The following is a 26,794-nucleotide window of genomic DNA, read 5'->3' as shown; positions in this document are numbered from 1 at the left end:
TTTAATATGTTTGGACCCCTTGGCAGCAGCTAATGGGGATCCCTAATAAATACAAATACAAATATTGTTCCTGGGGGCGGCCCGTCAAGAACTCAAGGATCCAGTTGCAGATGGAGGTGTCCAGGGCTCTGAGCTTGTTGTCGAGCTTGGAGGGAACAACAGTGTTGAATGCTGAACTGTAGTCAAAGAACAGTACTTTCACATAGGTGTTCCTCTTGTCCCGATGTGTTACGTCAGCCTCGGAGAGAGAAAGCACCTGGTCGTACCAGGGAAGCGAGAGTCTTCCTGGATGGATCGGCATCGTCTGCCTCGAAGCAAGAATAAAATGTGTTAATGTCGTCTGGGAGGGAGTCATCGTTGGGCACCACACAGCTGGATTTGCCTTTGTAGTCCGAGATGGCCTCAAACATCAATTCAAGTTTGAGTCTGTATTGTCTTTTTGCATCCCGAATGGATTTCCGTAGCTCGTACCTGCTTGCCTTGTATGTGTTGCGAGCCACAGAGTCATCTTGGTTTGTTCTGCTGCAGTACGGGTTCTAAGCATGGTACGGATATCTCCATTCATTCAGGAATTTTGGATGGGTTATGTCCGGATTGTTATTGGGGTACAACATCATCAACACATTTCCTAATGAGCAGAAAAACAAGGAACATTTGGCCAAGTGGGGACATTTCACCGGTCCCCACAAGGAAAAAGTCAATTTTAGGCTTAGGGGTTAGGGTTACGGTTAGACTTAGTGTTAGTGTTATGGGTTCGGGGTTAGGAGTCAGGGTTAGGGGTTTGGGGTTACGGTTGGTCACGGTTAGGTTAGGTTAAGCGTTAGGGTTAGGGATAGGGATATGGAAAATAGGATTTTGAATGGGAATCAATTGTTTGGTCCCCACAAGAATAGTAAAACAAACGTGTGTGTGTAAATATATATACTGTGTGTGTGTGTGTGTGTGTGTGTTAATTTGTCAACTATTAAAACACTAAGACAATGTTCTGATGGATGGAGCGAGACATGATGTCCCAGATGTGCTCAATTGGATTCAGGTCTGGGGAACGGGCGGGCCAGTCCATAGCATCAATGCCTTCCTCTTGCAGGAACTGCTGACACACTCCAGCCACATGAGGTCTAGCATTGTCTTGCATTAGGAGGAACCCAGGGCCAACCTCACCAGCATATGGTCTCACAAGGGGTCTGAGGATCTCATCTCGGTACCTAATGGCAGTCAGGTTACCTCTGGCGAGCACATGGAGGGCTGTGGAGGGCACATGGAGGGCCCCCCAAAGAAATGCCACCCCACACCATGACTGACCCACCGCCAAACCGGTCATGCTGGAGGATGTTGCAGGCAGCAGAACGTTCTCAGACCCCATGTCATCATGTCTTCATGTCTCGCTCCATCCACCAACGCCACGTTGCACCACAAACTGTCCAGGAGTTGGCGGATGCTTTAGTCCAGGTCTGGGAGGAGATCCCTCAGGAGACCATCCGCCACCTCATCAGGAGCATGCCCAGACGTTGTAGGGAGGTCATACAGGCACGTGGAGGCCACACACACTACTGAGCCTCATTTTGACTTGTTTTAAGGACATTACATCAAAGTTGGATCAGCCTGTAGTGTGGTTTTCCACTTTAATTTTGAGTGTGACTCCAAATCCAGACCTCCATGGGTTGATAAATTTGATTTCCATTGATAATGTGTGATTTTGTTGTCAGCACATTCAACTATGTAAAGAAAAAAGTATTTCATAAGAATATTTCATTCATTCAGATCTAGGATGTGTTATTTTAGTGTTCCCTTTATTTTTTTGAGCAGTGTGTATATATATATATATCTATATATATATATATATATATATATATATATATATATATATATAGAGAGAGAGAGAGAGAGAGAGAGAGAAATTTGGCGAAGTGAGTAGTAGATAATTGACTGTAAGCAATTTGAGTTAAACTTTTTTTTTGTTCACTTTAAGCACTTGCCCCTACAAAGGTCTGTGCAAAGGTCTGTGTTGTGTTCTTAGTGGGTATTTGTTGTTTTTCAGAGAATTGCGAATACAATTCCTTGAAAGCAGAGAGAGAACTTGTTAGAAATCCTGAAATAGCTGAAACTTGGGCTATTTCTTTGTCTGAGTAACACTCAGTTCATACCAGTCATTTGTTCTGAATAGAAAAGAGAAGTCAACTCATCCAGATAGATTTTCATTTTTTTCTCTCTCTTGCTCTCTTTCTGTGGGCTTGCGCATGTGGGTGGTGAGCACACATGAATGGTTAGCTACTGCTCATCAAGCCACTTCAACACCACACAGACCTTCTTGGCTGTCAGACACAAAACCAGTCAGACATCAAATATGGCTATGAATGTGATGCTGTGACTTGGAGCTCTATTCTATGAGACACAAAGACCAACAATGCATTTTCTGCACAAACCTCTGCCCTACTTACTCTTTGGTAAGTACTTTTCTTCTCATTTTGTGTTAGAACATTTTACAGAAAATTTAAAGATCTCCACATGAATTCTGTAAAAGTCTAAAGACTACATCTAAGAAATCTACATTTCCAGCACACGGTGTATCCCATCCTCCATTCCCCAATCTACTGTATGTCAATGAGGTTGTCTTTTGAACTATTTCCTCATTCTAGACTCCTCCACTCAGTATATCTAATTTTGAGTAAGCAGGTGTCCCAGGAATGATGACGATCTTCGATTATCTGTTACTGCTGTCTTGGTTACTGCTGTCTTGGTTACTGCTGTCTTGGTTACTGCTGTCTTGGTTACTGCTGTCTTGATTACTGCTGTCCCTTTTTTTTAGGTGTTCTCTTTGAATATTTTACCACACTCTGTTCCCCTCTCCAAGTTTCTCCAGGTATGTTTGAACTATTCTTAAATAATGTCTTCCAGACAAAACACTGTTTAAAACAAAACATAAATGCAAAGGCATGCATATATAGTGACATAGTGCATATATACATATATATATATATATATATATATATATGTGTGTGTGTGTACATACACACATATGTAGGTCCAGTGTTTTTTGGGGGGGTAACGTTAAAAGTAAGAAATGTGTTTTAATCAGTTTTGTGGAGTAGTGAACTATATGAAGTTCAAATAGTAATTATAATGCATTTTGCAGTAGCTTGGTGCTAAATGAACTAAACTAAAAACCTGGCAGTGTTTTCAGTAGTTCATTACTTTTGTGCCATGTAGCGGTGCAGCTAACTACTGGAACTACCTATTGCTATTTTGCAAAAAGAGAAGAAAATCTGGGTGAAATAGGCAATCATTTTCTTTGTTTTTCGGCATCAGACCTGCTTAATTCTCACTTGACACATAGTTTTTGTCTTTACTAATAGGCTAAACAACATACTGAGTTATCACTTGACCCCAGAGTAATCTGTTCTTGCAATTTGTATTCTATGACATTGTAGATTTAGATATAATTTTTCCCGAAGTAGCGTACTATTATTTGAAAGTATCTTTAGTTAAGTAAACTATGTTTATCTTAAGGGTAGCTTTAGTGTAGCTTAACTTCAAGTGTGAAGTAATTATTAAACTCAGCAAAAAAAGAAACGTCCCTTTTCAGGACCCTGTCTTTCAAAGATAATTAGTAAAAATCCAAATAACTTCACAGATCTTCATTGTAAAGGGTTTAAACACTGTTTCCCATGCTTGTTCAATGAACCATAAACAATTAATGAACATGCACCTGTGGAATGGTCGTTAACAGGTAGGCAATTAAGGTCACAGTTATGAAAACTTAGGACACTAAAGAGGCCTTTCTACTGACTTTGAAAAACACCAAAAGAAAGATGGCCAGGGTCCCTGATCATCTGCGTGAACATGCCTTAGGCATGCTGCAAGGAGGCATGAGGACTGCAGATGTGGCCAGGGCAATAAATTGCAATGCCTTACTGTGAGACACCTAAGTCAATGCTACAGGGAGATAGTATGGACAGCTGATCATTCTCACAGTGGCAGAGCACGTGTAACAACACTTGCACAGGATCGGTACATCCGAACATCACACATGCGGGGCAGGTACAGGATGGCAACAACAACTGCCCGAGTTACACCAGGAACGCACAATCCCTCCATCAGTGCTCAGACTGTCCGCAATAGGCTGAGAGAGGCTGGACTGAGGGCTTTTCGGCTTGTTGTAAGGCAGGTCCTCACCAGACATCACCGGCAACAACGTCGCCTATGGGCACAAACCCACCATCGCTGGACCAGACGACTGGCAAAAGTGGTCTTCACTGACGAGTCGTGGTTTTGTCTCACCAGGGGTGATGGTCAGATTTGTGTTTATCATTGAAGGAATGAGCGTTACACCGAGGCCTGTACTCTGGAGCGGGATCGATTTGGAGGTGGAGGGTCCGTCATGGTCTGGGGCAGTGTGTCACAGCATCATCGGACTGAGCTTGTTGTCATTGCAGGCAAGACATCCTCCTCCCTCATGTGGTACCCTTCCTGCAGGCTCATCCTGGCATGACCCTCCACCATACTGCTCATTCGGTGCATGATTTCCTGCAAGACATGGCAGTGTTCTGCCATGGCCAGCGAAGAGCCCGGATCTCAATCCCATTGAGCACGTCTGGGACCTGTTGGATCAGATGGTGAGGGCTAGGGCCATTCCCCTCAGAAATGTCTGGGAACTTGCAGGTGCCTTGGTGGAAGAGTGGGGTAACATCTCACAGCAAGAACTGGAAAATCTGGTGCAGTCCATGAGGAGGTGCACCGCAGTACTTAGTATCTGGTGTGGCCACTAGCTGCATTGACTGTTACTGTTGATTGCGCCCCCCCCCCCCCCCCCCTTTGTTCAGGGACACATTATTCCATTTCTGTTAGTCCCATGTCTGTGGAACTTCAAACTTCAGTTTGTCTCAGTTGTTGAATCTTGTTACGTTCATCAAATCAAATCAAATTTTATTTGTCACATACACATGGTTAGCAGATGTTAATGCGAGTGTAGCGAAATGCTTGTGCTTCTAGTTCCGACAATGCAGTAATAACCAACAAGTAATCTAACTAACAATTCCAAAACTACTGTCTTGTACACAGTGTAAGGGGATAAAGAATATGTACATAAGGATATATGAATGAGTGATGGTACAGAGCAGCATAGGCAAGATACAGTAGATGGTATCGAGTACAGTATGTACAAATGAGATGAGTATGTAAACAAAGTGGCATAGTTTAAAGTGGCTAGTGATACATGTATTACATAAGGATACAGTCGATGATATAGAGTACAGTATATACGTATGCATATGAGATGAATAATGTAGGGTAAGTAACATTATATAAGGTAGCATTGTTTAAAGTGGCTAGTGATATATTTACATCATTTCCCATCAATTCCCATTATTAAAGTGGCTGGAGTTGAGTCAGTGTCAGTGTGTTGGCAGCAGCCACTCAATGTTAGTGGTGGCTGTTTAACAGTCTGATGGCCTTGAGATAGAAGCTGTTTTTCAGTCTCTCGGTCCCAGCTTTGATGCACCTGTACTGACCTCGCCTTCTGGATGATAGCGGGGTGAACAGGCAGTGGCTCGGGTGGTTGATGTCCTTGATGATCTTTATGGCCTTCCTGTGACATCGGGTGGTGTAGGTGTCCTGGAGGGCAGGTAGTTTGCCCCCGGTGATGCGTTGTGCAGACCTCACCACCCTCTGGAGAGCCTTACGGTTGAGGGCGGAGCAGTTGCCGTACCAGGCGGTGATACAGCCCGCCAGGATGCTCTCGATTGTGCATCTGTAGAAGTTTGTGAGTGCTTTTGGTGACAAGCCGAATTTCTTCAGCCTCCTGAGGTTGAAGAGGCGCTGCTGCGCCTTCTTCACAATGCTGTCTGTGTGAGTGGACCAATTCAGTTTGTCTGTGATGTGTATGCCGAGGAACTTAAAACTTGCTACCCTCTCCACTACTGTTCCATCGATGTGGATAGGGGGGTGTTCCCTCTGCTGTTTCCTGAAGTCCACAATCATCTCCTTAGTTTTGTTGACGTTGAGTGTGAGGTTATTTTCCTGACACCACACTCCGAGGGCCCTCACCTCCTCCCTGTAGGCCGTCTCGTCGTTGTTGGTAATCAAGCCTACCACTGTTGTGTCGTCCGCAAACTTGATGATTGAGTTGGAGGCGTGCGTGGCCACGCAGTCGTGGGTGAACAGGGAGTACAGGAGAGGGCTCAGAACGCACCCTTGTGGGGCCCCAGTGTTGAGGATCAGCGGGGAGGAGATGTTGTTGCCTACCCTCACCACCTGGGGGCGGCCCGTCAGGAAGTCCAGTACCCAGTTGCACAGGGCGGGGTCGAGACCCATGGTGTTGAATGCCGAGCTGTAGTCAATGAACAGCATTCTCACATAGGTATTCCTCTTGTCCAGATGGGTTAGGGCGGTGTGCAGTGTGGTTGAGATTGCATCGTCTGTGGACCTATTTGGGCGGTAAGCAAATTGGAGTGGGTCTAGGGTGTCAGGTAGGGTGGAGGTGATATGGTCCTTGACTAGTCTCTCAAAGCACTTCATGATGACGGAAGTGAGTGCTACGGGGCGGTAGTCGTTTAGCTCAGTTACCTTAGCTTTCTTGGGAACAGGAACAATGGTGGCCCTCTTGAAGCATGTGGGAACAGCAGACTGGTATAGGGATTGATTGAATATGTCCGTAAACACACCGGCCAGCTGGTCTGCGCATGCTCTGAGGGCGCGGCTGGGGATGCCGTCTGGGCCTGCAGCCTTGCGAGGGTTAACACGTTTAAATGTCTTACTCACCTCGGCTGCAGTGAAGGAGAGACCGCATGTTTTCGTTGCAGGCCGTGTCAGTGGCGCTGTATTGTCCTCAAAGCGGGCAAAAAAGTTATTTAGTCTGCCTGGGAGCAGGACATCCTGGTCCGTGACTGGGCTGGATTTCTTCCTGTAGTCCGTGATTGACTGTAGACCCTGCCACATGCCTCTTGTGTCTGAGCCGTTGAATTGAGATTCTACTACAAATACTTACACGTTACGTTTGCTGAAAATAAACGCAGTTGACAGTGAGAGGACGTTTATTTTTTCGCTGAATTTAGTTTGGTAAACTATGATTTGAAAGTAGCTTACCCAACACTAGTTTTAGTTGACCCATCACCCTCTTGCATGATTTCTGCAACAAAGCTGATCTTATTGTTGGCATTAGAGTAGGCACCCAAAGGACATGGGTGTGGACCCATGTTCCTGTAAGTGTTGTCTGGAAACTATGGTAAAAGCACAACACGATTTATATGTATTTCTGTTACGGTAACACTGTTTCCTTTGTACAAAGTAGTTATTGCATCACCATATACAGCGTACCTAGTATCTAAAGAGAGTTGTCATGGAAATTCTTACACAGGGACACTCAAAGTCAATCTTAAATTCATTTTTGTTTATTTGTCAGTGCGCTGGAGAGGTTCCAACCAACTCAATGCACCACAGTAGACGTCTGTCAGAAACCTCTGCCAGTGCAGTCCCAACAGTTGTTTTATATACGGCTATACACAGAACTTATATTTGCATAATTAATTCATCATTACCGGTTTGTTCTATTCATGTGACCGACCAATACTGTTTCATAACATTTGACAGACCAACACCTCACAAGGTTTCTCCTCTCGAAGCCAAGATCTTGAAACTGAGATATCTTTCGTTTGTTCTCAAAACAAAGTCTGGGCGTACTGCCAAATTGCAGCTACTGATAGTTGTGATTTGTACAGTCAGCCACTTGCATGAACACAGATATTGCTTTATAGAACAGCACATGAATAGAACACAGTAATTAGTCATAAGAATAGCACAAACATAAAAATTCCCCTTACAGGGTCTTGGAAAATGTTTACTTTATATTTTGACATAATATCTGTTATTTCTTCTGTTTATTTATGGTGTCACATCATTAAATCTTTTGATACATGATGTATTGACAATACTGTACATTTCAGTGTCCTGTGGGTCCAAGAATATCTCTTCATATTACGGACACTGTGTCACATCCCAAGGTAATGACATAACCATTCCAACCACTAAGATTTTGTTCAGATACAGTTGAGAGGGTTGATAAATCTTTATTGTGACAATCTAGTTGCTCTTTTCAACCTTTCTTTTCAGAGGGAGTCCGTGAATTAGTTTGCTTTGTACCTATGGGCTTAAGTAGGAATGGCTGGGAATGTGTGTGGACACCTAGAAAGCATCTTGTCTACCAAACACACAGATACACACTCATTATAGAACAGTAAGTAGTATCAACAGAATTCAATAGCACAGTAATTTAATGTCTCTCTACGGTTGTATTGTATCATTGTAGACTAGACAAAATAGCAAAACATATACATAAAATAAATAATAAAATACTAAATCCTATTCCATTTGATATTCTTCACAGGAAAATGATTCACCATTGCAAAATGTATGCAAACATATCAGGTACATCTCAGACTTTCAATAATCTGTCAAAAAAACGCAACATGACGGCTCAGGTGTTTGACGAGAGTGATCCGAAGAGCTGCACAAAGGACGTTTTCAGAGGTTCACCTCAACAATTGGGTCTGTTTATGTTAATCATCTATGCATCTATTCCCTTCCATTATGTGACAGAAGGATGGCCTATGGGTTTACAGCAAGCATAAGATGTGACCAGTCCTTTTTATCTATTGCTGAATCAAAATAGAGTATAACAATGATACGTTATCACATTAGCCTATGTTGTCTTAACATTGCAGTTCGATGCGGCCCTCCATCTAACGTCGACTTAAATCGCCATTCAAGACAGCTGGATATCCAGGCCTCCTGGAGGAAGGAGGAGAACAAACATATTGCGCTGTACTCTGTGAGGTACAAGGACCTGAAGAGCCAGTCATGGAAAGAGGTGGGCTTTAAAAAGTCAGATCTGAAAGGTACTGGCTACATGCAGCTCATAAAGAGATGCAGGTAATTGGCAAAATAAAGCAAACACTTGAGTAACTGGGCAACCACACACTTGTGGTTCCTGAGTTTATTAAGCAATTAACATCCCATCATGCTTTGAGTCATGTATACAAGTATCCCAGTTGCCCATTATTTTGGCTACCATGGCTAGAAGAAGACTTTGAAAAGGGGACTTCAAAGGATCATAGGGGGTTTAAATGATGTGTGTGTGCACTTTTGGTTTTACTACCATTCTGGGGACCAGAAGACATCACAAGGATAATAAAACAATGAAAATTTGGACAAGCGGGGACATTTCGCCAGTCCCCAAAAGGAAAAAGGCTATTTTAGGCTTAGTGGTTAGGTTTAGAGTTATAGTTATGATTATAATTAGAGTTAGGGGTTAGGGTTAAGAGTTAGGGGTTAGGGTTAAGAGTTAGGGGTTAGGGTTAGTAAAAATAGGATTTTGAATGAGAATAAATTGTTTGGTTCCCACAAGGATAGAAAAACAATCATTCAAGCATGTGTGTGTGTGTGTGTCTCAGCCACCAGATCGAAACCCAATTGAACCCTTATGGGCACCTGAGACAGCATTTTCCACCACCATCAACAAAACACCAAATTATGGAATTTCCCATGGAAGAATTGTGTCGCATCTCTCCAATAGAGTTCCAGAGACTAATGGAATCTATGCCAAGGTGCATTGAAGCTGATCTGGCTCGTGGTGGCCCAATGCCCTATTAAGACACTTAATGTTGGTGTTTCCTTGATTTTGGCCGTTATAAAATAGATTATAGACTTGAAACAAACTGGCATGAATAGTGAAACTCTTGGGGCCAGTTCACCGGTCACAAAATAAGACTAGTCCTGAACACAGATTAAGCCTAGTCATTGGAGAATCTTCATTGAAAATTCACTTCAATCCAGGATTAGGCCTAATCTGTGTCCGGGAAATCTAACCTAGTTTTCCAAGACTGGAGAAGACCTTGTAGGATATACAACTTTACACAGTTTTTTTTCTCTTAAGGTATACTGACCTAACCTCTCATTTGTGTTCTCTATAGCCACCAGTGCAATCCAAGGATAGCAATAGGTGCTCTCTGGGTAATCTTAACTCCTCACTGTCCTATGTGGTGCAAATACAGTGTGTGGCCAACAACAAATGTACCCAGTGCCCCTGGAGCAAGAATTTCACTGTTCCACCTGGTGAGTTTACCTTTGACCTAAAGCTGCAATTTAGAAATCTTCAATGGTCTTACCAAAAATAGTCAATCAATTCTCTACTCTACTGATCTACTGACGTTCAACATCGAAAAACAACGTGTCGTTTCGTTCAATCTTTTTTAGAACTTACTGATAAGCCTGTCATTGAGATGGTAGAAGATTTTCCACAAACCAAAGGAAGTAGATTAGTGATCATAAAATGGAAGGTAACTTATACAGTACTATGTTTGTTAGTTAACCTGCATGCTTCATAAACACAATATCTACAACAGCTGTAGGTATAAAGTAATACAATAGTTTATTGCACTACACTATACGTGACACATGTTGTATAAATCTATGGGTAGGCCTGTAACCTTGCACCGACAATTTGCATTCCAGTTTGCAGCCAGTGAGTTAGCGGAGGGCTACAGTGTGACAGTGGGGAAGGCCTCAGGAGAGGACCCCATTGAGGCCTTCAACACCAGCAGGACCCTACTCCGACTGGCCCTGTCTCACTCAGCCTACCACCTCACTATCACAGCCTTCAACAAGGCGGGGAACTCACCTGCAGCACAAAGAACTATACCTCCACTGGACGACAAAGGTAGAAATAGCTACCGTTACCTACCGTTATATAGCTACCGTTATCTACCATTACCCTCCAATATCGGGATCATACACTCAGGCCATGTTAGGATTTATTAACTATTTTTGCCTGAAGTATTATTAGTTAAGTTCAGTTTTTGCATCGGAAATGAATTACTAGTTGCTCTCCTGCTTAACAGTACACTGTTAAAATGATGTGTTTTGTAACATTAAAACTAGAGGCAACTGAGCTGCCCCCCCAGTGTTGAGACGAAACCTTAACTTCGCTGGAGTTTTGAAGCGCATGGGTGTAAGGGGTTATGAGACATATTTAACATGTACTTAACCATTCACCCTAAAGTGTTCGGAACCATGACACGGTGTGTTGCAACACCACTTAATCAAGAATTGTGCAACACCTTGCAACAGACTAACGCGTAAAAGGTTGACAACACTATTATGGTGTTTCGAGTCCCGTTTAGTGCATAATTAGAACCCTTCTTTTTTTTGGAGTAATTTCCTCTCTCCAAAGCTCCTAAGCATGGTGTTTTGTATTATGGTGTTTTGAATCCAAACAATGTAAATGGGAGTCTAGTTGAGTGAATTCCTTTTCTGTTGCCATTGCCACATACTTTCTTGGATTGTTTTGGAGAGTTTTACCTGAACGTTTGGTGTGTTCTTTCCTGAGTTCGTGAAGGACCTGAATACAGTGGTGGCGTACACAAACTTGCTTGTTTTTAATACTTGACCATAGAGTTTGCTAGATGGCACACCTGACTTGAGTCCCCTCCCTCCAAATCCATTTCCCAGACTGGGGGAATTCTAAACAGTAGGGCAGCACAGTGTTTGAAGTTCACATTTGGCCTTTAATAATCTAAACATTTGTCTTCTGATATGGGGGCCCAAATTCCTCACACGGTAAGTTGCTGTGTGGTTGAGTGTGACAAATTCCAGATCAATTTGCCATCTTACAGAATTCCTATTCAGACTTGAGATTTGAGTTGATTTAACATGGACTTAAACATGTTTTGACTTAAGTCCATGTTTTATTGAGTCCATGCTAAGTCTACTTATCTCAAGTCTGAATTGGGTACCCCATGTGCTGAATGTAACAAGGGTGGTTCAGCAGAACAGTTTAGTCCTGCAGACTGGCTGAGTAGACTAAGGGAGTGTTTTGATAAGCAGGAGACCTGGGTTCACATCAATCTTCTCACATAAAGGCATACTTTATACATGTTACCTCATGTTATCCTTGCTATAACTTACATAGCCCTAAACACTATGAATGTAACATCATTTATAATTTCACAATGGGCCTGGCAACTGTAGCCTATAATTAGTGCCCTAGGAAAAGTATTCATTTTGATCCCACTTTAAATGACGTGCCACTTATAAAGGTTTCATAAAGCCTTCATAAGCCTTCATAAGCACTACATAAAACAAAATAGGATTGTATGTGTTCACAACAATGCATAAACCAAGGATGACTAGTGTAGTCAGCGCACATGTGATGTGATTCGGCCTCCAATGAAATGGGTGGAGTAAAAGGCCAGCAACATGTATTATTTGGAGCCCCATGAAATGATACCATATATACATTCTACTGACCCTACTGAGTATTCCTTACAAAACTTTTACTGTAGCACCCAGAATAGTTATTGCTCTTATAGGCTGACCAGACAGCTCATGTCGCAAAATAAATGTAGAAATCCATGTTATTCAATTATTGCACCCACACTGCTCGCGCACGCCAACGAGCGTCTGCATTGCCATGGGCTAAAATAGAAGTCGTTCCTATTTCTGAAACAGATCGCACTGCAAGTCCTGCCTCTCGTGGTACCCACGTGCCATCTCCTCATTGGTTATATCCATGTGGGTGATTGAAAGACGTAATGTTTTGCCAGTTGTCGTGGTAATACTATGAAAGTGTAGATGCCAATCACCATATAAGTTCAAAGATGAAAAAGCCTAGAAGGAGGAGAGAGGACTAGAAATTATTCAGTTGTGTGGATTAATTGTCGGAGTAGAGGACCTTGTGCATTTCAGGTAAAATAACAACTCAATGTTTATATCCCAGGACAAATTAGCTAGCAACATCAAGCTTGCTATATAGGACAAATTAGTTAGCAAGTGCAAGCTAACTAGCTAAATTGCCATACATTATTAATGCTTTTTGACCTGTCCCCAAATTAATGTCATTGGCTCAGAGTTTGTTTTGATATTTTAACCTGCGTGTCGTGATCGTGTTTGGTGTAGGGGGACAAAATAAATGTATGCACGATAGCGCACGATGGCGCACGTGCACAGCCGGTTTGGGTTCCGTGTAAGTCTATATGTATTCCATATTCCAAGGAAGTAGCTACTCTTCCTGGGGTCCAGCAAAATTAAGACAGTTTATACAATTGTAAAAACATTACCATACTTTCACAACACACTGTGTGCCCTCAGGCCCCTACTCCACCACTTCCACATATCTACAGTACAAAATCCGTGTGTGTGTACGCATGTGTCTGTGCCTGGTTTGTGTTACTTCACAGTCTATGTTATATAAGGTGCATATGTAACTGTCTTTTAAATTGAATTTAATTGCTTGCATCAGTTACTTGATGTGGAATCAGTTACTGAGTTCCATGTAGTCATGGCTTTATGTAGTACTGTGTGCCTCCCATAGTCTGTTCTGAACTTGGAGACTGAAGAGACCTCTTTTTCCCTTTTTGTGGCACCTAACCACATGACTGAACAGTAGTCCAGGTGCGACAAACCTAGGGCCTGTAGGACCTGCCTTGTTGATAGTGTTGTTAAGAATGTAGAGTAGCGCTTTATTATGGACAGACTTCTCCCCATCTTAGCTACTGTTGTATCAATATGTTTTGACCATGACAGTACAATCCAGGGTTACTCCAAGTAGTTTAGTCACCTCAACTTGCTCAATTTCCACATTATTTCCTCAATTTCCACATTATTTCTTACAATGTTTAAGTTTAAGGCTTAGTGAATGATTTGTCCCAAATACAACACTTTTAGTTTTAGAAATATTTAGGACTAACTTATTCCTTGCCACCCACTTGAAACTAACTGCAGCTCTTTGTTAAGTGTTGGTCAGTTCAGTCGCTGTAGTAGCTGACGTGTATAGTGTTGAGTCCTCTGTATACACAGACACACTGGCCTTACTCAAAGCCAGTGGCATGTCATTAGTAAAGATTTTTAAAAGTAAAGGGCCTAGACAGCTGCCCTGGGGAGTTCCTGATTCAACCTGGATTATGTTGGAGAGGCTTCCATTAAATAACGAAAACATATGTTTTTCCGGCAGCAGACTATAATGTCAAAAGCTGCACTGAAGTCAAACAAAATAGCCCCCACAATATTTTTATCATCAATTTCTCTCAGGCAATCATCAGTCTATTTGTGTAAGTGCTGTGCTTGTTGAATGTTCTTCCGTATAAGCATGCTGAAAGTTTGTTGTCAATTTGTTTATGGTAAAATAGCATTGTATCTGGTCAAACACAATTTTTCCCCAAAGTTTACTAAGGGTTGGCAGCAGGCTAATTGGTATTTGAGCCAGTAAAGGGGGCTTAGGTAGCGGAATGACTTTTGCTTCCCTCCAAACCTGGAACACACTTTCTAGGAGGCTTAAATTGAAAATATGGCAAATAAGAGTGGAAATATCATCTGCTATGTCCTAAGTAATTTTCCATCCAAGTTGTCAGACCCTAATGGCTTGTCAATGTTGATAGACAACAATCATTTGTTCACCTCTTTCACAATCACTTTACTCAACTCAAAATTTCAATGCTTGTCTTTCATAATTTGGTCAGATATACTTGGATGTGTAGTGTCAGCGTTTGTTGCTGACATGTCATGCCTCAGTTTGCTAATCTTCACAATTAAAGAAATCATTAAAGTAGTTGTCAATGTCAGTTGGTTTTGTGATGAATGTTTTTACACTGCTGCTACTCTCTGTTTATGATCTATGCAGGGTCACTTTACCCCTACCTACATGTACAAATTACCTCAATTACCTCGACTAACCTGTACCCCCACACATTGACTCGGTAACGGTAAAATAAAATAACAATAGCGAGGCTACATATAGGGGATATGTAGCCTCGCTATTGTTATTTTATTGTGCAACATTTTTTACTTTAGTTTATTTAGTAAATATTTTCTTGAAACTGCATTGTTATTTAAGGGCTTGTAAGTAAGCATTTCGCGGTCACTTTTCTACTGTTACGTGGGGGACTTTTATTTAGAATATTTCAGAAATTCCATGACCCAGAAGTACTTTTGTAGTGTTGCTGACGAGAAGCAGATCATGTGATGAGTTCGCAAATCAAAGACCCACTTGTGCTACCATTGGACAGCAAAAAAACAAGTAAGTTAGCCTTTTATTTATTGTAATTTAAATTTGTTTGTTGTAGTTCAGTGTTGAATTAGATTGCATACTGTAGCTACCTCAATCGTTATTTCGGTGACTTCACAGCAATTGATAGTTAGCCAAGATTTTGCTAGCGAGCAGGCTCAGCGAAATACAAATCCCCCTAGATACAACCACATCTCATAGTCAAGTCGTGCGATTTGTAAATGAAAGAGGAAAATAATAATACGAATTGAATGGAGTTTCCCATCATCCCATTAGAGTTTCTGGCGCAGCACAGAAATGACTTTATTCAGATGGTGTGACAAAGGCATTTCCTAACAGAACTGCTAACTTTCTTTATTGTTACTTTTAAGGTTGGAACCAACATGCAGTACCTCCAGCAGGAAGATAGGCAAGAACCATTCGTCTGCCAGCTCAGGGACAAGCTACACTATTCACAGCCCTGTGTAATGTTCAATGTAATTGCTGGACTTTTTGAAACTTCATTTATTTGTATTGTTTAAAAAAATTACAAATAAAAGGAAATGTATGGTTTAAACAGGTCTTTAACATTTATTTGTTTTGGTTGTTAGTGATAATTCCCTAAGTGTTAATACATGTGTGTTTACATCATTAATCCTTTATGTATGCGTTATGATTATGACCAAATGTGTCTGACTTTATAGTAGGTACAGCGTCATATGATACAAGGCATCTATGTATGTGCTATGAATGACTAAAGGAGTCGGACTTTAAATTAAGTACGACGTCATGCGATACGTTTCCCTCAGGAGACTGAAAATATTTGGCGTGGGTCCTCAGATCCTCAAAACTTTCTACAGCTGCACCATCGAGAGCATCGTGACCGGTTACATCACCGTCTGGTATGGAAACTGCTCGGCATCTGACCGTAATGCGCTACAGAGGGTAGTGTGTATGGCCCAGTACATCACTGGGGCCAAGCTTCCTGTCATCCAGAACCTATAAAATAGGCGGTGTCAGAGTAGAGCCCATAAAACTGTCAGACTCCAGGCATCCAAGTCATAGACTGTTTAATCTGCTACCACACGGCAAATGGTAGCGGAGTGCCAATTCTAGGACCTAAATGCTCCTTAACAGCTTCTACCCCCAAGCCATAAGACTGCTGAACAATTAATCAAATGGCCACCGGACTATTACATTGACCCCCCCCTCCTCCATTTGTTTTGTACACTGCTGCTACTCGCTGTTTATTATCTATACATAGTCACTTCACCTCTACCAACTTGTACAAATTGCCTCTAACCTGTATCCCCGGACACTGACTCGGTACCGGTACCCCCTGTATACAGCCTCGTTATTGTATTGTTATTGTGTTACTTTTTATTATACTATTATTTTAGCCTTTACATTTTTTTTTTTACTTTAGTTTAGTTGGTAAATGTTTTCTTAATTCTTCTTGAACTGCACTGTTGGTTAAGGGCTTGTAAGTACGCATTTCACAGTGAAGTCTACTCTTGTTGTATTCGGCGCATGTGACAAAGTTTGATTTGATTTTGTTGTGTGCATGTTTGTGTATTGGACGAACATGTAACTTGGTTCCAGAAGAAAGACACATTCAATTTCGTTAGGGGGCTTTCATTAAGGTAATTGTTCCTTGGTGTAACGTCGTCCCCAGACTATTGCACACACTGCACATATAAGCCTGGAACATCAACCATTCAAAGTGGCCCTTGTGGGAGTGACCAGAGAATGGCTAAACCCGTATCTTCTTAAAATGTATTTTAAACCTAACCTTAACTAATGAAGGCCTAGTTTAATGTGTTGGTCCACCAGACCATTTGGGGCAGAAGTGTCTGGGAACAAGATTAGGTGTTATGTGACTAACATGACATCACTTTAGAACGTGTGCCATCCTTCAGCACAACATGTCACCCATTATAAAGCACATGTCTATATCATATTCAACATAGTGGATTATGTCACATATGGCATTGGTGATTGTCACAGTCATGCCACATGTATGAACCCTTTATAAAGCATGACATACGGTTATAGGTGCTTTGTAACATATTTAACGTGCTGCTTATGAACGCTTAATGAAGCCTTAATAAGCTGAACATCATTTAAAGCGGGACCAAAAGGGTCAATTAAAATATTGTCTGAAAATCATCACCAATCAATATTTACAGTATAAAGAATTGGCATTTGAAAACCATGTGATTGTATAAGAGAGACGCAGTCTGCCATTTGTGTTTTGATGTTGCCTTCTACATGCACTGAAACACCAACAATGGTTCACAAGACTCTCAAAAAAAAGGTTCTACTAAGCTACATGGAACTGAAGGTCAAACTAAGGATCATTTTGCAACTTGATTTAGAATTTTAAGACCCCTTGAAGTATCTCCCAAAAATGTTGATAAAAAATTGTATTTGCCGTTATTGCTACGAGCCCATACAAACGCATTGAATAACAGATTCACTACATGGAACAATAGATAGTCACCCCTAAAATGTATTTATTTTTGGCACTTAAGTCTCCAAATACAGTACCAGTCAAACGTTTGGACACACCTACTCATTCAAGGGTTTTTCTTTATTTTTACTATTTTCTACATTGTAGAATAATAGTGACGACATCAAAACTATTAAATAACACATATGGAATCATGTAGTAACCAAAAAAGTGTTGAACAAATCAAAATATATTTAATATTTCAGATTCTTCAAAATAGCCACCCTTTGCCTTGATGATAGCTTTGCACACTCTTGGCATTCTCTCAACCAGCTTCATGACGTAATCACCTGGAATGCATTTCAATTAACATGTGCGCGCCTTGTTAAAAGTTAATTTGTGGAATTTCTTCCTTAATGCTTCACAGTGAGAACCACACATGCTGACATCATCCGTTCACCTACTCTGCGTCTCACAAAGACACGGCGGTTGGAACCAAAAATCTCAAATTTGGACTCATCAGACCAAAGGACAGATTTCCACCAGTCTAATGTCGATTGCACGTGTTTCTTGGGCCAAGCAAGTCTCTTCTTATTATTGGTGTCCTTTAGTAGCGGTTTCTTTGCAGCAATTCGACCATGAGGCCTGACTCATGTAGTCTCCTCTGAACAGTTGGTGTTGAGATGTGTCTGTTACTTGAACTCTGTGAAGCATTTATTTGTGCTGCAATTTATGAGACTAGGATCTCTAATAGTTTGGGTCTTCCTTTCCTTTCTTGTGGCGCTCCTCATGAAAGCTAGTTTTTCATAGCGCTTGATGATGAAACACCACATCTCAGCTTAGGTGCACTACTTTTCATGGTTTCATGACACAATGATGGGGTTTCGAGTCTTTCTATTTTAACAGTGCTTGAAATCAGCCTGTTGAAGTGGGACATCTCAAAGACATCTCGGATGCAGGAGAAAGGACCTTGACGTGTTGTTTGGCTTGTCTCTACAGACTTATATGGGAGGCTGAATGTGACATTCAATGGCAACACGTCCTTCACTGTCTCCTGGGTGGATGACCTGATCAAAACCTACTCCTGCTTCTCAGTGGAGTGGTGGAGGAGAGGAGAGAAAGCTGCTCACAAGTCCTTCTATGAGGATGAGAACAACTATGAAGTCATACACTTGGAGGGTAGGGTACATACCTCTCTCCTGCGTTAACATGAAAGCAACAGTGGATTCACATATCCAGACACAGCATATTATTATAACCAGAACTACACATTGCATATGTTTGACAGATTTAAGCCGCCTACCCCCAGCTTGTCCTGATGAAAAATGTTTCCCCATTTAAAACCACTCTTGTTGCTTTTTGAATTATAGAGCCATTAGAGCTGTATAAGAAGTACACTTTCACTCTGCACACAAGGCCACATAAAGAACCCTGCAACCTGAAGTTCATCAATAACAGCGAGAGCACCTATGGGAGCATCCAGTCCTTCTTCACTGAAGGATGTGAGTCTAAAATTAAACTGATTTTAAGGCCACACTTAACATTTCCTTGGGGTTGTACTAGATGAAACCAGTGCTGGAGTAGAACACAAGTCGCATCTCATCGTCACACAAACACATACCATAAGCGCAGACACAGGGAGCCACTTCATATACTTACAAGCTGGTTGCAGTATAAGTACATTACACCTTAGCACCTGTATGTCTAAATCAAACAACCCTACCAATTAGTCATCAATGCATTGCAATAAGATTCAGTGTCTTTTCCTCTCAGCCCCCATCAGTGCCCCAGGGAACATCAGCAGCAGTAATGTTAGCCAGAGTTCCATGGTGCTGGAGTGGACGGCTGTCCCCGAGGAGGACAATAGAGGTTTCCTGCTGGGCTACTTCCTCCATTACACAGAGAGGCTGCAGGACTGGACAGATACTGAACCAAGTAAGATTAATTGATGAGGTCTTTATTTGGATGCTCACAAACAGGTGCCAAGATGATGTTGGCCCAAGAGACGTGCAGTGAGTGAGTATTCATACAGTAGAATGTGAGCAGCGTGCGACTTCTCCTACTGTCTTTTCCATGTCACACGTAGACTGTTTCATAGTTTGTGACTAATATCTGATAAATATGTACACTTCTTTTTTTTTTTTTTAAGTTAAGCCTTCCTGCACACTAACAGATATTCTTACCACCACGTCTAGTTCCCGAAAGGCTAGAGTTTAAAACGAGAAGCGTTGTTGAAGTGTTAACTTCCTTTCCTTTCTTGTGAGGTTACTACTTCTTATTCTGAATGTGTCACTGACTTTAACTATTGGTGTTCTCGCTGCAACAGACATCACTGTGGATGCTGGTTCAACCAGCTATGAGTTGGTAGACCTACAGAGCAGTACTGTGTACCGGGTCCAGTTGTCTGCCTTCACTGGTGCAGGAATGGGAGTGAGAAGCTCAGCTGCATACTTTGAAACCAAACCTGAAGGTTTGCTTGTTGATCTATCAACAGTGGTTATATTGCAATTAACATCTCTGATATCCCACATTTTGAATGGCAGACCAGTACTGTCTTCTGTCCCTCCCCAGCATCCCTGACTGTGGGTGGTGTGATAGCGGGGGCCATTGTTGGAGTAACTTTACTCTTACTGGTGGTTCATCTCGGCTCTCAGTTGTTAAAAAGGTACAGTCGTCATGTTTCTAGGTCAAAGGTGTATTTATATCTATTCGTTTTGCTTTGTTCTTAACTGTTGTCCAGTGAAATTCAAGTGATGGAATTAATTACATGTCAACGTGTTGTATTTTCAGAGCAAAGAAACTACTTTGGCCAAATATCCCCAATCCAGGTAACAGCAATGCCATCCAGAAAATAGATGGGGTCTGCGATCTGGTAAGAAAATGCTATAATGATGCAGGAGAGTTTCATAGCATTTTTACAGCATGTCTCAGATCATGCCCTGTTGCTGTTGGTTTTCTTCCGCCTCCGGGACAATAAAAATTGACTGATTCTCATAGGAACTCCTGGAGCTCATCAACCGACAGATGTTGAAAGAAGAGGAGGGGGACTCCAACAGTCTACACATTGTCAATGGAAGAGAAGAAATGTCTCCCGTTGGCAACCTCCATCGCAATGCTGACTCATGTCTACACCTCAACACAGACCATGGGGAGAGCCAAGGGCCTTCTCTGTCAACCATAGCCACAGACAGAGCTCAAGATCCAACTTCTGACACCATTACATCTATTCCCACAGACATGAGACAGACAGACCCTGTCCTCATCAGTACGGTGGCCCACCAGTGCCACCCGTTGGCCTTTCTAAGTGATTACACCACCATGGAACTCTTCCAACAGGCTATGCCACACTGTGTTCCAACCAATACGTCGTCATCATTGGAATCCCAGGATCAGTCAAGCCAGATCAGTCAAGCCAGATCAGTCAAGCCAGGCCAGAGTTAGATTACATCCACCAGACACAACGCAGCACCAGTCCATCTCTGAACACTAAGGTGGTTCTTTGAGAATGTTTACTGTAGATTCTAGAATCTGCTTTTCTCACTGAGATGCTGTGCAACCATTCTAGGCCTTTCTCTATGTAACAGAGCCACCGGCTGCCATCAGTGTCACCCTGTTAACCAGCATATTCTTAGGTGTTTGAGCGGTTCTGGACTGGTTCCGACTGACATGTTGGTGTAAAAAGCGCTCTGTTAACGCCGTAGGGTCCCGTGACCTATAATGCCAAAAAGCCTCATCTGCCTGCTCTCCGTATCCACTCTCTAAGCAGAGCTGACTTGAAGTGTCAGGTTTCAGACCCACATTTGCATAGGCAGTGAGGTGTCACATTTCTGGCCTATTCAAACAATGAATTGATTATCTCTTCCCCTGAGCCCAGCTTGGGAGATGGCAAATGAACAGTGGACAGTCTAGCGAGGCCATCCATTGTGGATTCATCTCACTGTGATATTCTCAGACGGATTTAGCGCTCTCAACACGATGGGATTGTCATAACTCTGGAATGAGAAAACGTTTAATGATGTAGGGGAACTCATAACAAACTCAAGCTGTTATCCTGTCAATACATGTATTGATAGCTGCTATGTGGTAGCCACAAGATAGTGTGTTGAGGGATTGTCCAAGAAGCAGACATTGCACAAGAGTGGCGTTGATTGACTGCTCTTTATATGAATGGGACTTTTTAATGGTTTTAAATGAAATCATGGATTAGAAACCATTTTATTCTCTGTTTATGTAAACTGGCATAGTGGACCTGTTTTGGTGTTTTCTTGATGGAGGAAAACGATGTCTCAGACACCGCTGCTGAGACTTCCATAAGTGTTTACTTGGGTTGAGATCTGGGGACACACCCTTTAAAACACCCTATGCTCCTTTGAGACCCCTCTTACAAAGTCACTGAGATCTTGTCTTCTAGCCATGGTAGCCAAAATTATGGCCAACTGGACATTTTATACATGACCCGAAGCATGATAGGATGTTAATTGCTTAATTAAGTCAGAATCCACACCTGTGAGGAAGCACCAGCTTTCAATATACGTTGAATCTCTCATTTACTTCATTTTGGCAGTTACCTGTAGATACACTATATATACAAATGTATGTGGACACCCCTTCAAATTAACGTGATTTGTCATTTCAGCCACACCCGTTGCTGACAGGTACAGTGCCTTGCGAAAGTATTCGGCCCCCTTGAACTTTGCGACCTCTTGCCACATTTCAGGCTTCAAACATAAAGATATAAAACTGTATTTTTTTGTGAAGAATCAACAACAAGTGGGACACAATCATGAAGTGGAACGACATTTATTGGATATTTCAAACTTTTTTAACAAATCAAAAACGGAAAAATTTGGCGTGCAAAATTATTCAGCCCCTTTACTTTCAGTGCAGCAAACTCTCTCCAGAAGTTCAGTGAGGATCTCTGAATAATCCAATGTTGACCTAAATGACTAATGATGATAAATACAATCCACCTGTGTGTAATCAAGTCTCTGTATAAATGCACCTGCACTGTGATAGTCTCAGAGCTCCGTTAAAAGCACAAAGAGCATCATGAAGAACAAGGAACACACCAGGCAGGTCCGAGATACTGTTGTGAAGAAGTTTAAAGCCGGATTTGGATACAAAAAGATTTCCCAAGCTTTAAACATCCCAAGGAGCACTGTGCAAGCGATAATATTGAAATGGAAGGAGTATCAGACCACTGCAAATCTACCAAGACCTGGCCGTCCCTCTAAACTTTCAGTTCATACAAGGAGAAGACTGATCAGAGATGCAGCCAAGAGGCCCATGATCACTCTGGATGAACTGCAGAGATCTACAGCTGAGGTGGGAGACTCTGTCCATAGGACAACAATCAGTCGTATATTGCACAAATCTGGCCTTTATGGAAGAGTGGCAAGAAAGCCATTTCTTAAAGATATCCATAAAAAGTGTTGTTTAAAGTTTGCCACAAGCCACCTGGGAGACACACCAAACATGTGGAAGGAGGTGCTCTGGTCAGATGTAACCAAAATTGAACTTTTTGGCAACAATGCAAAACGTTATGTTTGGCGTAAAAGCAACACAGCTGAACACACCATCCCCACTGTCAAACATGGTGGTGGCAGCATCATGGTTTGGGCCTGCTTTTCTTCAGCAGGGACAGGGAAGATGGTTAAAATTGATGGGAAGATGGATGGAGCCAAATACAGGACCATTCTGGAAGAAAACCTGATGGAGTCTGCAAAAGACCTGAGACTGGGACGGAGATTTGTCTTCCAACAAGACAATGATCCAAAACATAAAGCAAAATCTACAATGGAATGGTTCAAAAATAAACATATCCAGGTGTTAGAATGGCCAAGTCAAAGTCCAGACCTGAATCCAATCGAGAATCTGTGGAAAGACCTGAAAACTGCTGTTCACAAATGCTCTCTATCCAACCTCACTGAGCTCGAGCTGTTTTGCAAGGAGGAATGGGAAAAAATGTCAGTCTCTCGATGTGCAAAACTGATAGAGACATACCCCAAGCGACTTACAGCTGTAATCTGAGTCTGAGTTGAGTCTAAGGTACTGCAGTGCTTGAGGTGTCACTACAGACCCGGGTTCGATCCCAGGCGGTGTTACAGCCGACCAGGAGGCCCGTGAGGCGGTACACAATTGGCCCAGCGTACCCGGGTTAGGGGAGGGTTTGGCCGGCAGGGATTTCCTTGTCCCATCGCGCTCTAACGACCCCTTGTGTTGGGCCAGGTCCCTACAAGCTGACTCCGGTCGCCAGCTGGACAGTGTTTCCTCTGATACGTTGGTGCGGCTGGCTTCCGGGTTAAGTGAATGGTGTGTCAAGAGGCAGTCCGGCTTGCAGGGTCGTGTTTTGGAGGATGCATGGCTCTTGGCCTTTGCCTCTCCCGAGTCCGTAGGGGAGTTGCAATGATGGGACAAGACTATAACTACCAATTGGATACCAACAAATTGGGGAGAAAAAGGGGGTAAAAGTACAACAACAACAAAAAATATATGTACTTCCTCGGTTGCAACACTCACTTACGAGTTCCAAACTGCCTCTGGAGGCAACGTCAGCACAACAACTGTTTGTCGAGAGCTTCATGAAATGGGTTTCCATGTCCGAGCAGCCGCAGAGCACGTCGGCTGGAGTGGTGAAAAGCTTGCCGCCTTTGGACTCTGGAGCAGTGGAAACGCATTCTCTGGAGTGACGAATTCCGCTTCACCATCTGGCAGTCCGACAGACAAATCTGGGTTAGGCGGATGCCAGTAGAATGCTACCTGCCCGAATCCATAGTGCCAGCTGTAAAGTTTAGTGGAGGAGGAATAATGGTCTGGGGTTGTTTTTCATGGTTCGGGCTAGGCCCCTTAGTTCCAGTGAAGGGAAATCTTAATGCAACAGCATACAATGACATTCTAGATGCTTCTGTGCTTCCAACTTTGTGGCAACAGTTTGGGGAAGGCCCTTTCCAGTTTCAGCATGACAATGCCCATATGCACAAAGCAAGGTCCATACAGAAATGGTCTGTCGAGATCGGTGTGAAAGAACTTAACTTGACAGGCCTGCACAGAGCCCTGACCTCAACCCCATCAAACACCTTTTGGATGAATTGGAACGCCGACTGCGAGCCAGGCCTAATCGCCCAAAATCAGTGCCCGACCTCACTAATGCTCGTGGCTGAATAGAAGCAAGTTCTTACAGCAATGTTCCAACATCTAGTGGAAATCCTTCCTAGAAGAGTGCAGGCTGTTATAGCAGCAAAGGAGGGATCAACTCCCTTTTAATTCCCATGATTTTGGAAAGAGATCTATCTATTAGAATATCGATGGCAAGACCTGAAATGGTTGTCTCGCAATGATCAACAACCTATTTGACAGAGGTTGAAGAATTTTGAAATTAATAAATGGGCAAATGTTGCACACTCCCGGTGTGAAAAGCTCTAAGAGAGTTACCCAGAAAGACTCACAGGTGTAATCTTTGCCAAAGGTGCTTCTACATAGTATTGACTCAGGGGGGTGAATAGTTACAGTACTAGTCAAAAGTTTGGACACACCTACTCATTCAAGGGTTGTTCTTTATTTTTTACTATTTTCTACATTGTAGAATAATAGTTAAGACTTCAAAACTATGAAATAACACATATGGAATCATGTAGTAACCAAAAAAAGTGTTATGACAGCTTTGCACACTCTTGGCATTCTCTCAACCAGCTTCATGAGATAGGCACCTGGAATGCATTTCAATTAACAGGTGTGCCTTGGTAAAAATTAATTTGTGTAATTTCTTTCCTTCTTACTTTGAGCCAATCAGTTGTGTTGTGACAAGGTAGGGGTGGTATACAGAAGAAGCCCTATTTGGCAAAAGTCAAAATTATGGCAAGAACAGCTCAAATAAGAAAAGCCAATTGGAACTCCATCATTACTTTAAGACATGAAGGTCAGTCAATCCGTAACATTTCAAGAACTTTTAAAGTTACTTCAAGTACAGTCGCAAAAACCGTCAAGCTCTATGATGAAACTGGCTCTCATGAGAACCGCCACAGGAAAGAGAGACCCAGAGTTACCTCTGCTGCAGAGGACAAGTTCATTAGAGTTAACTACACCTCAGATTTCAGCCCAAATAAATGCTTCAGAGTTCAAGTAACAGACAAATCTCAACATAAATTGTTCAGAGGAGACTGTGTGAATCAGGTCTTCGTGGTCGAATTGCTGCAAAGAAACCACTACTAAAGGATACCAATAAGAAGAAGAAACTTGCTTGCGCCAAGAAACACGTGCATTGGACACTAGACCAATGGAAATCTGTCCTTTGGTTTGATTAATCCAAATTTGAGATATTTGGTTCCAAGAAGGAAAGTGATGGAGTGCTGCACCAGATGACCTGGCCTCCACAATCACCTGACCTCAACCCAATTGAGATAGTTTGGGATGAGTTGGACCGCAGTGAAGGAAAAGCAGCCAACAAGTGCTCAGCATATGTGGGAACTCCTTCTAGACTGTTGGAAAAACATTCCAGGTGAAGCTGATTGAGAGAATGCCAAGAGTGTGCAAAGCTGTCATCAAGACAAAGGGTAGCTACTAATCTAAAATATATTTGGATTTGTTTAACACATTTTTGGTTACTACATGATTCTATAATATGTGTTATTTCATAGTACAATGTAGAAAATAGTGAAAATAAAGAAAAACCCTTGAATGACTAGGTGTGGCCAAACTTTTTTTTGACTGGTACTGTATGTTTATGAGATATTTCTCGTAAAAAAAAAAAAAAAAACATGTTTTCACTGTGTTTATGGGGTATTGTGTGTAGATGGGTTAGAAAAAAAATCTATTGATTCCATTTTGAATTCAGACTAACACAACAAAATGTGGAATGAGTCAAGGGGTATGAATACTTTCTAAAGGCACTGTCAGAAAGTCATATTGAGATTTTTCAAATGGGCCCTGGCCAAGAAAAGCACCAAATTGTGTGTTACACAGAATTAGAAATAGCAGGAGTCATGATAAAAAAAAAGGTATTGCGCCAGCAATGTTTCTACTGTGATTAAAATCCTCAATTGTAATAAAACGAGACAGCATTGCTAAAAGCACTCTTGGCTAAAAAAGGGCCTAAAATTGCCACGTTCATCATGATTTTCCCCCAAATTGTTTGTGATACAAATGTTAACTTTTTCAAACATCCTTCCTCCCAATTAAGTTTATATGTGAGAATTGACAGAAAAATCTGAGATACCCCCCAAAAAATCCCCTCCTAGGTCGTGAAATTTCCCTCTTGCCAAACTTAGACCTTGACCTTTAGCTTGCCTCACCTCAAACAAATGATTTGAACATCCTAT

At 42.1% G+C, this 26,794-nt stretch overlaps 1 protein-coding gene across 1 annotated transcript; it reads left to right on the top strand.

Moving 5' to 3' along the window:
- Window positions 1–2,113: 2,113 nt before the first annotated feature.
- LOC110509696 (interleukin-6 receptor subunit beta) lies at window positions 2,114–24,918 on the top strand. Its single transcript, XM_021590738.3, has 16 exons — window positions 2,114–2,444; window positions 2,807–2,860; window positions 7,938–7,994; window positions 8,104–8,227; window positions 8,378–8,538; window positions 8,715–8,860; window positions 9,963–10,104; window positions 10,246–10,328; window positions 10,504–10,708; window positions 18,480–18,659; window positions 18,851–18,982; window positions 19,254–19,415; window positions 19,807–19,950; window positions 20,052–20,145; window positions 20,271–20,352; window positions 20,478–24,918. Exons 1-16 carry the CDS (start codon window positions 2,405–2,407, stop codon window positions 20,919–20,921), a joined length of 2,250 nt encoding a protein of 749 aa, XP_021446413.3. The 5' UTR covers window positions 2,114–2,404; the 3' UTR covers window positions 20,922–24,918.
- The last annotated feature ends 1,876 nt before the right edge of the window (window positions 24,919–26,794 follow it).

The sequence above is a fragment of the Oncorhynchus mykiss genome, chromosome 29 (assembly GCF_057628025.1).
Source record: "Oncorhynchus mykiss isolate SJ-2025 chromosome 29, ASM5762802v1, whole genome shotgun sequence".
Lineage (NCBI taxonomy): Eukaryota > Metazoa > Chordata > Actinopteri > Salmoniformes > Salmonidae > Oncorhynchus > Oncorhynchus mykiss.
The sequence above is the reverse complement of the archived record's forward strand: the minus strand, read 5'-3'. Positions and strand labels throughout refer to the sequence as shown.